A 17,759-nucleotide genomic window follows, 5' to 3' on the forward strand; every position below is an offset into this window, starting at 1 on the left:
GGGGAAGTGACGTCACAAAGTAGACACTGTTGTCAGTTCTGCGGCTGTCACGTGACCGGGCTGTTTTAGCTGTCTAAAATCAAACATAGAAAAGAAAGCGAGTGGGGAATATGCGCTCACTCATCGGACTTGTCTGCGTGGTCGTCATTGCAACCGTGTACCTTTATTTGCTGACTCTGTATTTGCCCCCCGGACCGCCGAGACCCGCTCAGACCACTGCCGAGACGCAACATGCCGACGGAGCAGCAGAAGTGTCCAAAGTGTCCGCCGAGAACACAAGGAGCAGGTTGGAGCATTTCGATAGCTTTAAAGGGATCATGCTTAAATGGACGATGCTAAGCTGACCATCATTTAGTATTACATAACTTTTAACCTTTAGTTATCAGAGCTAAAGCCGGCGTAATGTGCGTTTAACTGGAAACAAGAAGAAAAAAAGGACTCGTAGTTTTCTAGTTGGAGTTTTTTTTTTTAATAATAAATTCTTAAAACATGTTATCGACTTAATTGTTTCAATATCACAACGTTATAGCAAGATTATAATACAATGGACTCCACATACACGCAATCGTTTTGAGGTTTATACCTTTTTTTTGGGGGGGGGGGGGTAAATGAGTACATAAATATAATATAATTAATTGGATTTTTGTTATTAACAGGCCGACCCGGTGCACTTTCCCATGCCTTTTCCTCCCAATATTACAACTCTAATAACAGTCCTACTTTATTACAGTCATTTTTATTTTATTTTTTTCTTTAAAAAATAAAAATGTTCTCACAATGATGCACCCCCCATTGGGGTCTTCTTCTTTTTTTTTTATCATCAGGTTGAAGTTTCCGTCTGACTTGGAGGAACTGCGAGAGCTGTCTGAGCTTCTTCAATTCTACAAGACGGAGCACACGGCCTACGTGCTGCTGCTCTTCTGCAGCGCGTACCTCTACAAGCAGTCCTTTGCCATTCCCGGATCCTCCTTCCTGGTGAGATCAGAACCCAAACGCATGTGGAGTTTTTTTTCCTGACCATTCTGAGCCTTTTGTGTAGAACATCTTAGCGGGAGCCATATTCGGCCTGCACTGGGGTCTGCTGCTGGCCTGTGTGCTCACCACGGTGGGCTCCACCGCCTGCTATCTCCTGTCTCAGGCCTTTGGGAAATGCTACATTGTCAGACTCTTCCCTGATAAGGTGGCCATGCTTCAGAGGAAGGTGAACATATAGAGTCTTATAAAAAAAAAAAAAAATTTTTACGAGGCTCCAAGGCATTCATTTTGACAATTTTAACTTAGAGAATGAATAAAACTCATATCTCAAGGCACCACTGTCCAGTATGCCTTCTTGTCTGCTTACGTCGCTGTGTTTTTCCTTCCCAAGGTGGAGGACAACAAGGACTGCCTATTCTTCTTCCTTCTCTTCTTGAGGTTCTTCCCCATGACGCCCAACTGGTTCCTCAACATGGCCGCCCCTGTCGTCAACATCCCTGTCACCTTCTTCTTCTGCTCCGTCTTCATCGGTAAGTGCAGTAGCCAATAAACCACTGTGATGATGATGTCACATGTCGGATCTCGCATACCCTGCCGACTCTCCGTTGAAAGGGTTAAATTAAACTCCCACTTTATCTAAGTGAGATAAAGGTAAGCGATATGTGACTTGTAAGTCACATGTCGTTTCTTTTTAAGACCGATACCAGTATAGTACTCAACTCTTGAGCAGTTACCAAAATCGAGTTCTGACACCACTACACTTACCTTACTGAAGCAGTATTTCAATACAGTTGTATGCTGTCAACTTCAATGGTCTCATAAAATGTAAACTTCCTCATAGAATTCTGGCTCATCAATTTTCAATTTTTGGGAAAATCTATATTAAAAAAATAGCTTGTAAAATATAAACGTAACTATTCTCTATTCAAAACTTTCTCGTGAAGTTGTTATTGCAATATTTAAATTGTATTCCCATAAAATTCAAGTCGTGTAAATAAAACAAATCAAGTAAAATTAAAAAAACTTTTTTTTTTCTGAAAATGTCATTTTTGGAAAATCCATCTTCCTGTGATTACTTTTTCAGTCAAATTACTAAATACATGATGTACGGCTTGTTTTCTCTTAAAATGCCATTAAAAAAAATCATAGTTCAAATTATTTTTTAGAACATTTGCATAAAGGTCAACTTTTTTTTCTAAAATGTTGACTGTCGAATGTCTTGTAAAATTGGTCATTTTCATAAAATTAGTGTAACTTTAGCCTTATACTAATTGTATTTTTGGCCTCATTACTCCCTTTTAACTTCAATTTAATTACATTTTTAATGTAATATTTAAAAAAAAAAATTATTTACTTTTTAATAGAAATTTTAACCAAAGCTTTTCAAGTAAAACATAAAAATGAATAAAAATGTACTAATTATAATCCCAGAAGGCGAAATTCAAGTGAGAGCCCTTCTGACTGAAAATGTTCCAAAAGGAGAATGTTTTAGCCTCGCCTGTCATCTTGTCTCTTAGGTCTGCTGCCGTACAACTTCATCTGCGTGCAGGCGGGCGCCATGTTGGCCGAAGTGTCGTCCCTGGACCACTTGTTTTCCTGGCAGCGTCTCGCCCAGCTTCTGGCCACGGCGTGCGCTGCGCTGCTGCCGGGCGCCCTCGTCCGACGCTACGGGCAGCGGCGGCTCAAGGGGACCGCCGCGCACCAGCACAACGGACTCCCCGACAACAAGAAGGTCCACTGACACTGTGGCGTTTGTTTATGTGGACTACTGGAGCAGCCTGTAGGTAAACTTGATGACGGTTGGTCTATACAGGACTTGTAAACATCTACCTCACATCAGTATTGAAAGTTGAAACTCTCCTGCTTGGACAGGACAGGCTTAACTCATTCACTGCCATTGACGGCTCTAGACGTCAAACATTTATTTGAACTATTTCTATTAGTTTAACATTAGTTTCTACTTTTGTTAACAAGCGTATGAAAACCTAGAATTTTTTTATTGTATATTTAGAACAGATAACTAGTGAAGTCATGTGACAAATTTTAATCGCCTGCCCGCCCCTAAGTTTTAATAATATTTTCTTTTTTTGAAGAAGAAAAGATTATTAAAAATTTGGGGTGTCAGGTGATTAATTTTTTATTATTATAATTAATCGCATGACTTTACGAGTTAACTCACGATAAAATAAAATAAAGTTTATTAACTCATTCACTGCCATTGACAGCTATAGACGACAAAAATTCATTTGAACTATTTCTTTTAGTTTAACATTTTTCCCACTTTTGTTAAGAGTATGAAACCTAGATTAAAAAAAAAAAAATTATTGTACATTTAGAACAGATATAAAATTTGTGATTAATCGTGAGTTAACTATTGAAGTCATGGGATTAATTATGATTAAAAAAAAATATCGCCTAACGCCCCTAATTTGTTATATTTTCTTTTTTAAGAAAAGATGATTACAAATAAAAAAAATACTTAAAAAAAAGTTGATTAAAAATGAGGGGATTAAAAAAAAAACTTAATTAATCGCATGACTTCACTAGTTAACTCACGATTAATCAAAAATGTTATATCTGTTATAAATGTAAAAAAAATTGTAGGTTTTCATACTCTTGTTAACAAAAGTGGAAACAAATGTTAAACTAATAAAAATAGCTCAAATTAATTTTTGACGTCAATGGCAGTAAATGAGTTAAAAATTAGGGGCGTCGGGTGATTACAATTTTTTATTGTAATTAATCTCATGACTTCTAGTTAACTCACGATTAAAAAAAAAAAGATTATTCAAACTTAGGGACCAGGGATCATCTTTCAAATGGTGTTTATTGCTCAGATGCAGATTTGCTCAGCAATACAGTTCACTCACATGTCAAACAACAGTACGCTTGGGGACCGGAAGGCACGGGGTCCGCCACAACGGCGTCAAAACGCGGATCCCATGTCAGTCCGCCTCACATCATCCGTTTGAGAACTTTCGGCCCGTGGGACATTGGAGGGGTTTCACTTGTCGAGCACACACACACACACACACACACACACACACACGAGGAATCTCCCAAATGGCGAGATGTGTAAAACCACTAGTAGAAGGTTTAGTGCTATATGAGGCGTCTGGCATCCAAACGTCATTGAAGAAACACTGCTGCACTTTGACCTCGTCCGAATGCCCTTTGCACTACCGTGTCCTAATGTTCTATTCTTACAAACCTGGATCCTCTTGTCAATCTCCTTTTTGTTTCCTCATTACCTCCGCCAAGGAAGTGAATGTGGTCTTTGTCAGTTAACAGGATTACACAAAAACAGTGACACCATTAAGGCCACGCTGAAGAGAAAAAAATTACTATTGGAAAAAGATGTGTATTTATGCAGAAAAATGAAATAAAATCCTGACTACAGTTGTAAAATTCAAAACACTCATATCTCAAATCATCTTTCTCCATAGAAATGAATAGACTTTGTACTATTATTTTTGTAATTAATTAATCTGTTGATTAATCAATTAATCAGATTTTAAAAATTAATTTCCATCCGTTTATTAAAAAACAGGGCGTTATATCAAATTGACATAAAAAAAATTTTTTTTATGATTCAGTTCCTGGTTTGGTCGCTAATGTGTCAGAAAATAGGCAAAATTGCTGAACATAAGCAGATGTTTGCAAATGGAAATTATTTTGAAGAAACACCAAGTTTAATTGGTCTGCTTTCATAGAAGACTACAGAAATATCAGAACAGTTACTGTTGAGATTCTGAGAAAAGTCTGAAGATTGGTGTCAAATAATGGATTTAAATGATTAATCAATTATCAAAATGCTTGTCAATTTAATAATCGATTAGTTGTTGATTAATCAATTAATAGTTGCATCTAGAGATTGAGTTTTCCTTTTATTTTTCTATTTAGTTAGCCTTTATTTTTTTAAATATTTTTTTCCCTCATTAAAAAAAAAACTTTATTATGCTATTTCAACTTAATTCCTGTAATTTTTGCTACTTTTCTCTCTTTATTCTGCCCCAATACTCCTTCATGGACTTTCTTTTATTACTGCAACTTTTATCGTAATATTTTACTCTATTTTTGTTCACTTTATTCTTGTAATACTATTTTAATAGTAGTGGTATGATTATTATTTTTTTAGTGTGTGCTAAATTGATTTTTTAAAACTATTTTTCAAAGCATTTTAACTTTTTTTGTCATAAATTTAAATGTCATTAACTTAGTTTTAAAATTCACATAAAATTAATTGCATTTTGTCACAACAGTTTTTTTTTTTTTACTGTATTCTTCTAATTCTATAGCTTTTATCTTTTTTTTCCCTTTTCAATGTAGCCGTAATTCTCCTTTTTAGAATGTATTTTTCAGTACTATAAATACAATACAGTATCACTAGTTAATTTGTGAAATAGTACAACTTTCATTATGTAAAATTACAACTTTATTCATGTCATTTTCTTCTTTGATCTGGCAACTCAATGACTTCAGTCTTGTCGTCGTCTTTTCTTTTTAGTGTGGCCTTAATACTCATTTGTAGACGTCATTCTGACTTTATTCTCTTAATTCTAAAACTATATTCTCGTAGTGTCATTCTCTCCCTTCAGGTTGGCCTTAACGCTCCTCCGTACTTACAGAAGCATACAATTAACTCATTCACTGCCATTGACGGCTATGGACGTCAAAAATTAATTTGAACTATTTCTATTAGTTTAACTTTTTTTTAAACTTTTGTTAACAAGAGTATGAAAATTTATAATTTTTAATTGTACATTTAGAACAGATATAACATTTGTGATTAATTGTGAGTTAACTAGTGAAGTCATGCGATTAATTACGATAAAAAAATGAATGGCCTGACGCCCTGAATTGTAATTAATCGCATGACTTCAATAGTTCAATCACGATTAATCACACATTTTATATCTATTTCTAAAAAAAAATCTAGGTTTTCATACTCTTGTTAACAAAAGTGGAAAATAATCAATAGATAGTTCAAATGCATTTTGGACGTCTATAGCCGTCAATGGCAGTGAATGAGTTAATTTTTGAACAAGTCTTCAAAAAATACTGCCAGGTATTGTTTTGGCCTTGGCGGAGGTCTGCACTGAACGAAGTGCCGTTTGCCGTTTTTGACGTGAACGTCGACTCGCGACCACGATGGTACAGTCTTGGCAGAAGTCTAACCGAAATGAAACTTAAAGCTAAGAATCATTCATCAAAACAGTGTCGGTGACGAGAAAACGGATCGACAGAAGACAAAATCAACACAGAAGGAAAAAAAATAAAAAAACGACAACTATCCAACCACCATTGTGATATGACTAAACATCGCTAATAATACATCCTCAGTGACGTGTGTTAAGTGTGGTTTTCAGGTACTGAATATTAAAAGTCTAGCAACACTCCCAAAAATCTTAGAAAACAGCACAATCCTCGCAAAAGGAACGCCGCACTTAAAAGAGCCCCAAAGAGAGACGGCAGAGAGACCGACGCTCCTCTGCGAGGTCAAAAAGAGAGAGAAAAAAATCGAGGTCAACTAGCAGAACGCCCCCGGGCGCGAGCGTCGCGTTCGCCGGCTAAGATCGGGACGAGGAGGCAGCGAGGCCGGCTGGGAGCAGCCTCAGGCAGTGTGTGAGGTTATCGTTATTGTGTGTGTGTTCACCGGGACCGCCTCACGGCCGCTGGAGGAGCTCGAAAAAAAAAGTCAGCCTTTGATTCAGAGAGGTCATTCTCAAATTTACACAGCATAAAATAAAAATAAAGGATGAGGGCGAACGGCGGTGACGCTCGGGTCACAACAGGAAACAGGATATGCGTTTGCGTGAGACGTTTTTCTACACTTCTATCGTCTCACAGCTACTAGTGTCACCAGCTAAAAGTTCTACATTCTACACTTTTTTTTTTTTTACACCATATTCAAGAGTCAGTGTATTTTTGCAGCTCTGTGTGTCTTTTTGTCTTTAAAATAAAAATAAAAATAAAAATCACCAACGGAGAAATAGACGGTTGGTGTGTTATAAAATATTTTTTTCACAGGTGATTTCCCCCCCTCAAGGTACAGTGGCAGGGGGAAAAAATGAAACAAAACATTTGGAAAATAGGTTTGGAATTTGTTGCAACAATGCTTCTTGTACCTAAGGAAAGCTTGTTAAATTTGAATACCAAATAGTGCTGTCAAAGTTAAAGTTACCTCATTGATTAATCACAAAAAAATTATTGTGTCATGTCATCTTTTTGACTCCTCTCGCCTCGTTTTACAAAAAAATGGAACTGCTACTTTAGTCATTTTTGAATATATTTCTTTCTTTCAACCACTCAAAATGTTCATTACGGATGTCATTTTGATGTATTTATTTGTCCCCGCCCCTTATGACGTCACATGTCATATTGTGTATTAACGCAGATTAATCACACTATTGCATGAAAGTGAAGCATTTAATAGATGTTTGCATTTGACATTCAGATTATTTGTTCATGTCAACCTATTGGGATCTTTAATTTAAATTTAAAATTATGTAAGTAATTAACTGATTAGAAAAAGAGGTGGATGAGAGTGTGCAGTGAGTGGGTCAAAAAAATGTTGAAGGTGTCCTCATAACATTAAATGTAGAAAGAATTGACACATAACGGGGGCTCTTCAAATTTGGCGGGCAAAAAATGTTGATAAAAATCCTTTTTAGTTAAGTGATTAACTCATTCACTGCCATTGACGGCTATAGACGTAAAAAAATCATTTTTCTTATAAGTTTAACATATTTTTCCATTTTTTGTTAACAAGAGTATGAAAACCTAGATTTTGATAGAGATATAAAATTTGTGATTAATTGTGAGTTAACTAGTGAAGTCATGCGATTAATTACGATTAACATTTTAATTGCCTGATGCCCCTATTTTTTAATAATCATTTCTTTTTTTAATAACTTTTTTATTTTTAATAATCCTTTTTTTTATAAGGAAAATTATATTAAAAATTAGGGGCGTCAGGCGATTAAAATGTTTTTATCGTAATTAATCGTATGACTTTACTAGTTAACTCCCGATTAATCACAGATTTGATATCTGTTCCAATACAATAAAAAAATCTAGGTTTTCATACTCTTGTTGACAAAAGTGGGGAAAAAATGTTAAACTAATAGAAATAGTTCAAATTAATTTTTTACGTCTATAGCCGTCAATGGCAGTGAATAAATTAATCATGATTTTTTTTAAATCTAAGATATGACTAATCTGATTAAAGAAATGTAATCGTTTGACAGCTAATACAAATATTTTAAAAATATGCATAATTGACGAATTTGACGCCAATTTAAATGCATTGGGGAAAACATTTATAATCCCCCCCCAAAAAAAATAATACAAAAACACTGGCAAGCATTGAATATAACATGTAATGTCTTATTTTGAGAAGCCGATTAATGCAAATTATTATTCAACAAACTTTCCAAAGATACAAGAAGCATACTCAACCCAACACAAATTTCCACAATGTTTAGTTTCATTTTTCGGAGGTACAAGTTGGTTAGTTTCTATCGTCGGATTTGCATTTGCTTACCGTCTTTTTGCGACGACATTCGGACCCCCCCAATTGCGTCCTGCTTTTTTTACCAACCATTTTGCAAAGAGGTCTCATGGCAAAGATTACGCTTTGCAGGAGACGGCTCAGCTTGTTCTTCTTCTGTTTTTTTTTGTTTGTTTGTTTTGTTTTGTAAAGAAAATGGATTTAAAAAAAAAAAAGATCAGTTAACAAGGCATACAAAATGTCACCAAAAAAAGAGGAGGGGGTGGGGGTAAATGAAAGGTTGGACTGAGGTACCCTGAAGCCTGAGGTAGATCACAATACTGACATGCGCACTGTTTACATCTTGCGGTGGTTCACGTTGACTGTTCTCCCATATTTTTTTTTCATCTTTTTCTCTTTATATTCATTTTCAAGAAAATAAACACTTCCCTTCAAAACAATATGGCAGTGTCCCATTGAGGGCAAAAAAAAGAAAAGAAGAGGACTTTTCATTTTCTTTTGTTTCATATCAATAGCTCTCATCACAAAATAGGAAAAAAAATAGATTCATAAATATTACTCTCTTTATATATTTATATATTTACACACACACACGCATGGAGGAAGGTGTGGCAATAACCTTTGCGATGAAGCGTGATAAAAATAAGGCTTTGGAGGGACCCGCACGGCCAGCGTAGGAAATAAAAATCAAGGTCACTGTCTGGCCTGCTGAACGTGGCGAGGGCTGCTTTGTTTATGATTAAAGTATTAAAATAAAATAAAAATTTTAAAGGCTGCGTTTGATACATTCACAGCTGTCACGCCTCCTTTTTTTCTCCAGCCCGCTCACGTTGTGCCATTGAGGGTCGGCACTGCCTTCACATTTGCCTCCATGCAACAAAGCGCACAGCCATCCTCACATGACACCCCCCTTAAGGCCGAGTGTGCGCACATTCATATGCGTAGAGAATTTTCACGGTGACGTGGCACTTCCTGGAGCCAAGCTTCACTTTCAGCTGCCTGTATTCAATAACGGAATAAGAAACTGTGCAGACCTGGCCTTTAAAACTGGCGTGGCTGCTTTAGAACGCCTCATTGTCGTGCCATGAGTGCACGTAGAGAGAGAAGATTTGAGTTTTTTTTTTTTTTTTTTTTTTATGTTTTATTTTCACTTTATATCACGTTTTATTATTTCCAATGGGTATTCTGTTGTTGAGTCTCAATGAAGCACAACATGATGTTAGGATTTAAATTTTGAATTTTAAACAGCTACGATACAACACTGGCATGGAAAACGAATTCAGAACATTCAGAGCTTCCTTTTTTTTTTTTAGTCGAATGTCCATTTTACTATTTGCATGTTTCCGTCTGTTTCCATTAGAGAAGACAGGTAGCGGAAGTGACATCACATGAAAAGCTTCTACTGAGTCGTGGGACTAACAGTACTTTAGTCCATTTGTTTGTTCTGCTCTTTAGAAGCGGTAATAGTATTTATCAATAGGACCACCAAAGTAGTCATGATTGAACCCTCGCGCATACGTGCATGCATCTCAATCAATCAGAATATTGATCAAAGCTTCACTTATTGAAGTCGTTCAATTCCAAAAGTGAAACCTGTATGTTATTTTGATTTACTATTTGAAAAGTATTTCCATGAGTGTAAGAAATTGATGATATCCAAGCTTCACTTTTTGAAAGACTGAAATTCTATTTCATTGAAATGCATACATGTATAAGAGGAAAGGGGGAAATTTCACACGTTCAAATATTCTTTATCCTCCTAAACTAACATATTTGACTGATGAGAGAGTGATTCAAAAGGGGAAAAGAAAAAAAAAGATTGATGAGAAGCATTGGCACACACACACACGTTCACACACACAGAGGCTCGTTACCAAAAAACATTCACCATATTTCCAAATAGGGCTTGTACTTTTTTTTTTTTTTTTTTTTTCAAAAGTAGGGGAACTGCTCAGTGTGGTTGCTCTTGTAAATGTCAATAAAGTCGTCTACCCTGTGTTAATACTGCTTAAGGATAGTTCATCTCCATCTTGTTTTAATTGTGTGGTTAATACAGTCGCTTTATCCGTGTTAGGCCTACAGTTACGTTAATCCAACTAAAGAGAACAAATACGCAGAGTGACGTGCTAGTTCCTGTTTTACCTCGTGGAGACGACGATTCTCCGCCTTTTGTTGTTTTGCTGTTCTTGCGAGTGTGCTGTCGCAGGGCTGGCAGTGCACACGAACGCCGCCCGCCGCCTTTGGCTCTCGCTCGCCCGCCCGCCCGCTCGCTCGCTTCCCCTCCTCGATGAAGTTCTTTGGTTATTTTTGATCCCGCCGCTTGCTGGTCTGCCCTGCGCGTTCCCTCTCGGGCCGCGACCGTTGTCTGACTAGAGGTCTCTGTCCGTTTTGGGGAGGGCTACATTCATTGGCCGGCGCCCCGCTGGTCACTTGGAGTGTTGCGGTGAACTGGCGGCGCCTCGCTGGTGTTTGTGTTCCTGCTGTTTGACCTGCTGAATGATCTCCCGGATCTTCCTCTGTGCAGTCTGGTCAAAAGAGCGTCGCATGCAAAAGAAGAAAAAGTTACGATTTTAAAGATGCAAGCGCATCGAATCGAACCGAATCGTTCCACCTGGGCACATTTACAATACTGAGTTCATTGAAAAGTATCTAAAATAAAAACTAAAAAGTAATGGCATCATATCGTCTCGAACTGAGCCGCACCGTATCGATTCGAATCATAACCCCCCCCCCCCCCCCCCAACGTGTTGAAAACCGTATGGAATCGAATCAACCCCTAAAATTGACTTTTTCACATTATGCATGATGTAAGAGTGGTAAACAAGTCTGCCTCACAGTCAGGGGGTCCTGAGTTCAAATCTCATGATGTTGAGATTTTATGACAAAAAAGTTGAAATTTTGTTGAAATAAAATAAAATAAAATGGTTTTGGAAGAATACCAATTTTAATGGAATATAATGTTTTAAGAACAAAGTTTTGTTGTATTCACAAAGCATTACTTGTTTTTCACTTGTTTGACAACAACTAATGTTATCAAATGAAATGAAGCCATTGTCATTCGTCCTTGAAGATAAAAATGAGCAGATATGAAACTTATTTTTAGACTTTTACGCTACTAAAAAATTGCCTGCTTTGCTTTGTTTTACTTGCATCTCAGCCAAACTACATTTGTCAGCCATTTAACATTAAATGTACTTAATTGTGTAATATCACAATTTCCATAATCGGTTCCCCGCGTTTACAAAATAACCTTGGTGACAGACAAACTAAATATGCAATAAGGAAGCACATGTGAAAAGTTTCGACAAACCTTAACATCTCCATGAATGTTAAGTGACCATTAAAATAATAATAATAATAATAATTTGGTATCTGCTGGCGTACCTGACTGGCGAAGAAATGCCCGCTGATCTTCACAAACACTTCGTCGTTCTCATCTGGAGTTTGGTCCCGCGGTACGATGACCTCAGCGCTCGTAAGGTTCTGAAGCTCGTTCACCTGAAATCGCCAGCACGGATCAGCACAGGTGCGCCATCAAAATGGATGCATGGAAGACAACGCGCCAGTCGACTCACCGTCTTGCCACCTTTCCCAATGACCCTTCCGGCTGCAGTGGAAGGAACCTTGATGTGCGTCTCCAGTTTGACTTCCTCCTTCCCAGAGAAGAAGTTCTCCTCTTTCAGCTTGCCAAATATCCGACCCTGGGCCTGGACATCGGAGGAGGGTGTGAGGTAAATTCGACAATTCTTTCTGCACTAAGGCATTACAAACCATTTTCATTTGATATTGTCTACCCAAAAAAAAAAAAGGGGGGGGGGGCTTTCAATCTTGGAGTGACGTAATGCTGCACGGCCGCGGCTTGAGTAAGAGTCGGGAGTTTGTGAGTAAGGCTCAATAACAAAGTGGTGGTTTTACCTTAAATTGAGCCTCCGGCGTCCCGGTAATGATCACCATTCTCTCGGTGACATCGGGGCTGTCAGCTGGGGCGATCTGTCGACAAATCAGGAGAAATTGGAGCGTGCGTTTGATTCAAAAGTTTCACACTTTGGTTAAACGCCGCCGTGATGGTCCTCTTTGCCGTACTTTGATGGAGGCTCCAGCGAAGTGGGCGAGCTGCTTGATGTGCTGGCCCTTCTTGCCGATGAGCGCTCCCACTGCCTGAGTTGGAATAAAGAGGTAGACAACCTCCTGTTCTGGAGCCTGCCGATGGAAACAAAGACGCTTTTTTTACGCACATAGACAAGAACTGAAAATATATATTTTTTTATTTCACTTCTCTGGGAAGCAGACAAGAAAAGATGACAGAACGTGAACTCGGCACCACATGAAGCGAGTCTGGAGGCAAGACAGCCAAACATTACAAAAAGTTTCTGTCAAAATTTCCACTCGGAGACAAAAGTAGCTTTCAGGAGAAGTGTGTACAGACAATATTGAACTTTTGACTTTCACTTACAACTTAACTAAAAACATTTTCTTCTATTCAACAAAGAAATGATGGAATGAAAACAATAAAAGTATATTGTACTTGTGTACTGTAACATTATTTGTTTTATAGTATATAGTATTCATTTAACACATTCACTGCCATTGACGGCTATAGACGTCAAAAATAAATTTTAACTATTAGTTTAAAAAAATTTTTTGCACTTTTGTTAAGAGTATGAAAACCTAGAATTTTTATTTTATTTTTTACCCTTATTAACTCATTCACTACCATTGGCGGCTATAGACGTCAAAAATTCATTTGAACAATTTCTAATAGTTGTAATTAATCACATGATTTCACTAGTTAACTCACGATTAATGAATTTTTTTTAATCTGTTCTAAATGTACAATAACATTTTTTTTGAGGTTTTCATAATCTTGTTAACAAAAGTGGGAAAAAGGTGAAACTAATAGAAATAGTTCAAATGAATTTTTGACGTCTATAGCCGTCAATGGCAGTGAATGAATTAATAAGGATAAACTATTCCTGTTAAATAATAAATAAATAAAAACTTGCAATGTATTTCAACAACTATCTGGGGTGAAAATGTGGATTTTTAAACAGACTAAAAATAGCAGTGGGCATAGTTGTCACACTTATTTGAATATTTTTTCCTAAAATTGGTTAGTTAAAAAGTATTTTGTATTTATCAGATTTAATAGTTGTTTGCTATTGCGGGTTTACATGTGTACAATATAATTTATATAAACATGAACTACTTTTCATTTATACTGTACTGTACACATTAAATATTTTGTTTGTTTTTATTTTGTTTATTGAATAAATTGTTAATGAATTCCAGACAAATCATCTTTCTTCATAGAAATGAATGGAAATTAATTTTGTGTGTTCCAGACCCTCCCAAAAAATTGTTTTTTAACACTTTTACAATGTATAGAAACACAGCATTAATATTGCTTTTCCACGTAAACCGCAAACGGGGGAATGAAAATGCGAGTGTGAAACGCGACCTGGTGGCCGGATGTTGCCAAGTTTGCTGCCGCCACCTAGTGGTGGAGGTTTGAAGTGCTCTTTTTGCCAATTGAAGACCAACATATGTCAAAAAACTTGCACTCTCATCTCAAGACACCACCGCACAATTAAATAATTTTTTTTAATAAAATGAAAAAAATAATAAATTATCACTTAATTTTCAACTATTGTACAAAAAATATATATATTATTTTATTATTAAACTTTGTTGACAAGTGATCTGTGTCTGACCCATCTGTTGGTTTTCAAAATCCAATCACAAAGATTTGCCCATTCCTCCACGTCCTAAAATGAGCTTCACATGAAGCCGAGGTGTCCATCAAGTGTAACGGCTCGTGTATGTTTTGACCCGACGCCCGGCAAACAAGACCCGGGTAGGAGTTGAGCTTTTCGCCGTCTGGGCTGGTGTATTTGTGTACTTGCGGTTTATTGAGTGGATTTAATGAGGCCTAGCTCAACTCTGGGCTGGAACTCTCAATCCAGACATATTTGTGGTGTTCTGGTGGCGGTGGTGATGTTGAGATGCTAATGAGGGACTGTTTTGGATTTTGATGTTATTTTTCTTTTGAATCCGATTCAAGGAGTTAAGGGAGCTTTTCTCCAAGCAAAAGCACGTGCAAAAGTGACATTTTGCCACACAGCAAAAGATGACATGCTATTTTGTGTTAATTTCAAACTCTTTGAAATAATTCCACTCATGGGCCACAACATTAGGTACACCATTTATAGGTATATTTTTGGGAAGATACCTTCATATAAATTATTTTTTTGTTTTTTTAAGGGAATCTTTAATACATATAATAAAAGCCTCTGGCCACTAAATAAGGAAAGACAGTATTATGAACACATCTGAGCCTGATGCAGTACACGTCAACATCACTGCAAACTACCCAGTGTTGTGGCCGCGTGTCGCCATGGCAACAGTCAGTGTGGTGCAGCTTTTTGGAGGACATACTGAATGCTGGTGGGGGATGGCACTCGCTGGAGGAACCCCGTACAGGCCACTGAGATGTGAAGAGTGACTCTGCAAGTGAAGCGACAAGCAGGCGGATCAGGGTGGTGCACGTACGCACACATTCCCAGACACACTCACGCAAGCTCCGAACCGGGAGGAGGGGCTCGATCACGCTCTGTGAAGCCCACCGATACATTCTGGCCCCTTGGGTCTCACACCGCTCGGCTGAGGATGCCGGCAATGAGTGCACACTGACTCATCTCTGGAGAGTATTGAGGTGTGGGGGGTTGGGGGTGTAGATTCAAACTGTACCACAACGCTATCCTTTTATCACAAAGTCTCTCAGGGATGTTTGGTGCACTACGTTGACCGACAAAACATTTTCTTTTGGAAACAGCAGCTACAATTAATAACTAACGTGACTAAACAACTCGTGCAACGAAAAACCGTGACCCTTGTGTCTCCTTGATCCACAACATGGCGCAATTGTCAAAATGTGTTAAAATGCTTCTTTTTTTTTTAAACGTAATTGCAGGGCTCCAGATTAAAAGTTGAGAGTTCAACAAAAATGTTCATCTACTCGCATGCGCGACCAAAAATGCTTGGTTTTTTTTTTGACATTGTTGAATTTTATTTTTTTTTGACAAAATTTTGCTCCACATTTCTGCCCATATATCAATAAGAGAAAAGAGCCCACTTTGCTACTAGTATAAAAAATATATATAATAATAAAAAAATAAAATTAAAAAAAGTTAGTCTGAAGCTCTGAATTGGGTCATATCTCATTAATGGTGAAGGGAAAAATGAAATGATTTATCTTGCGCTAATTTTTTGGTATCACAAAACCTGACTTTTGACCAAGGGTGTGTAGACTTTTTATATCCACTGTTCTTATTATACAATCAAACCATCCTTTTTTTGGTAGCGCTTAACCTCATCAGGGTGGTGGGTGAGCTTGAGTTACCGGTACTTAAAAGAAAAGAAAATACTGCTAACTCTCCTTAAAAATTTGCTTAGAATTTCTGAGTGAAAAAACGTGACTAGGTTTTTCTTCAAGTGAATATTCCTCTTCTTCTTTTTTTGCAGTGCATACATTTTAGGAACATTCCACCCCAGAACACTGTTTTACTTAGTGACATGAAACTTGGTGGATGTGTGTGTCATGATGAGATCCACAAAAAAGATCTTCTACTTGAAAGGAAAATTGCTTGCTACCAAATTTGAAACACATGGACAAACAAGACAGATGGACAACATGACATGTTGTTGTTATTGTATGTGGGCAAAGCATGATGGCTAAGTTCGATGACGCTCCAGAAAAACGGAATCTCTGATAAATTAGCTCCACATTTCCTCAGTTTGACCAAAAATCTCCTTGAAGTCATTCATAGGTGCTTCTGACTCTGATTTCCCAAACCGGTTTCCAAACCTTGCAGCATATTTCCCAACTTTGTCCGCAGCGGGTACGGGTTACATTTGTTATGAAAATGCCATTTTGCGGGCCCCTTATGGCGCCGTGTTCTAAGTCCACCAGCTTCTCAGTTGTGTGTATGCCGACTTACTAAGAATGGGTTGTATCCTGCTTGTGCCACAGGGGGGACTGAGCCGCGAGGTCCAGCAGCTGGGGGCATCACCGGCAGACCGGAGGAGAAAATGCCCAGAGCGTTGAGGTTCAAGCCTGGGATAAGGTTGGCCTGTTGCTGAGACAAGATTGGTTGGCAAAATGGAAGACAATTTAAGATGAGAGAGCATTTAATCAAAAGGAGCTGGTATTATGGACTTTTGGCGGACTATTTGTGCGTTTGAAAGGCAGCAAATAAACTACTAAATCATTCAAATGTGTCATTAAGGTGACATTTCTTCATTTTATTTGATTGGGTGTCGCCTTGTATTCACAGCATGATTAACTTCTGGCTGGGGAACAGCGCGGTAGGACTGTGACAGCCTTGTGTAATGTCATCAGAGTCGCACTAGATGGTGCTCAAAGCTTTGTGGAGTCCCACGAGCTCACTATTAGACTATCGACAAGATACTGTCTGATTGGTGTGGGATTGTCGGCTCCGCTGCCTGCGGGGTAACCCAACCCCTGATTGAGTCTATTAATCTAATAGACCTATATCTTATTTTCTATAGCGTTTGTCTTCATTAGGGATGCGGGGTGAACTGACTTTGAACAAGAAGCCGTGTACAACCACAGTCAATCGCAGGTTGCATTCATTCGCACATTAACAATTTAGTGTCTTTAGTGCATAGATTTGTGGGACAGTTGAAATGGAAATAATAGATCTAGAAGTTACATTTATTTTACACAAACTACAAGATGAATACGATTGTGTGAATAAAGATGTCATTTTACAAACAAAAGTAGTCAATTAAGGTAAAAATCTGCAGATAATACTACTAATACATTTGGCCACCATTTTGCTTTGTTTTAAATATCCTCAACTACAAGTGCAAATAAATGCGTGAAATTATTTTTTAATTCAGATAAACACAAGCGTTTAACCGCTCTCAACGTAGTCATCAACTACTCTAGAGCCTGACTACTTCACAGCACTCCCCGTGTACAGTACAGAGCGCCCTCGGTTTACCGCATTCCATTTCTATACTGTTGATTTGTACGTAGGCCACAATGTGAAGTAGTGAAGCCATAATTACAGTACTTAATTGTACAAAAAACCCTTGCAGGCCATAAATACAAAACAATCACATGCGCTAACTGAGCATGATTTCTTACATTGTGTAAGCAAGTTTACTGTGTGCCATTCGCAACTGTCGGAAACCCCAGCTGCTGTTTTGGTTAGCAAGAGTTTTGCTGGGCTCAGCAGTTACCGTG

The 17,759-nt window shown here is 37.7% G+C and overlaps 2 protein-coding genes across 7 annotated transcripts in view; one reads left to right on the forward strand and one right to left on the reverse strand.

The window, feature by feature from the left end:
- The first annotated feature begins 5 nt into the window (after positions 1 to 5).
- On the forward strand, positions 6 to 7,135 carry tmem41aa (transmembrane protein 41aa). The gene is made up of 5 exons (XM_086090964.1): positions 6 to 286; positions 825 to 975; positions 1,040 to 1,201; positions 1,367 to 1,505; positions 2,493 to 7,135. The coding sequence occupies exons 1-5, from the start codon at positions 111 to 113 to the stop codon at positions 2,714 to 2,716; spliced, it is 852 nt and encodes a 283-aa protein (XP_085947090.1). The 5' UTR covers positions 6 to 110; the 3' UTR covers positions 2,717 to 7,135.
- A 3,144-nt stretch (positions 7,136 to 10,279) lies between these two features.
- Positions 10,280 to 17,759, reverse strand: part of igf2bp2a (insulin-like growth factor 2 mRNA binding protein 2a) — a 45,736-nt gene continuing 38,256 nt past the window's right edge. For 4 of the 6 annotated variants that reach the window (XM_086091701.1, XM_086091706.1, XM_086091705.1 and 1 more), the window contains 7 exons: positions 16,486 to 16,623; positions 14,924 to 14,992; positions 12,572 to 12,688; positions 12,404 to 12,478; positions 12,064 to 12,195; positions 11,873 to 11,986; positions 10,280 to 11,013 (listed from right to left, as the gene is read on the reverse strand). In XM_086091701.1, coding sequence (XP_085947827.1) covers positions 10,915 to 11,013; positions 11,873 to 11,986; positions 12,064 to 12,195; positions 12,404 to 12,478; positions 12,572 to 12,688; positions 14,924 to 14,992; positions 16,486 to 16,623 — 744 coding nt within the window. In that variant the 3' untranslated portion in view covers positions 10,280 to 10,914. The remainder of the gene's footprint in view (positions 11,014 to 11,872; positions 11,987 to 12,063; positions 12,196 to 12,403; positions 12,479 to 12,571; positions 12,689 to 14,923; positions 14,993 to 16,485; positions 16,624 to 17,759) is intronic. The other 2 variants (XM_086091702.1, XM_086091703.1) reach the window with 2 other exon arrangements.

The sequence above is a fragment of the Leptonotus elevatus genome, chromosome 12 (genome assembly GCF_054856555.1).
Source record: "Leptonotus elevatus isolate MCC_2025b chromosome 12, RoL_Lele_1.0, whole genome shotgun sequence".
NCBI classification, from domain to species: Eukaryota; Metazoa; Chordata; class Actinopteri; order Syngnathiformes; family Syngnathidae; genus Leptonotus; species Leptonotus elevatus.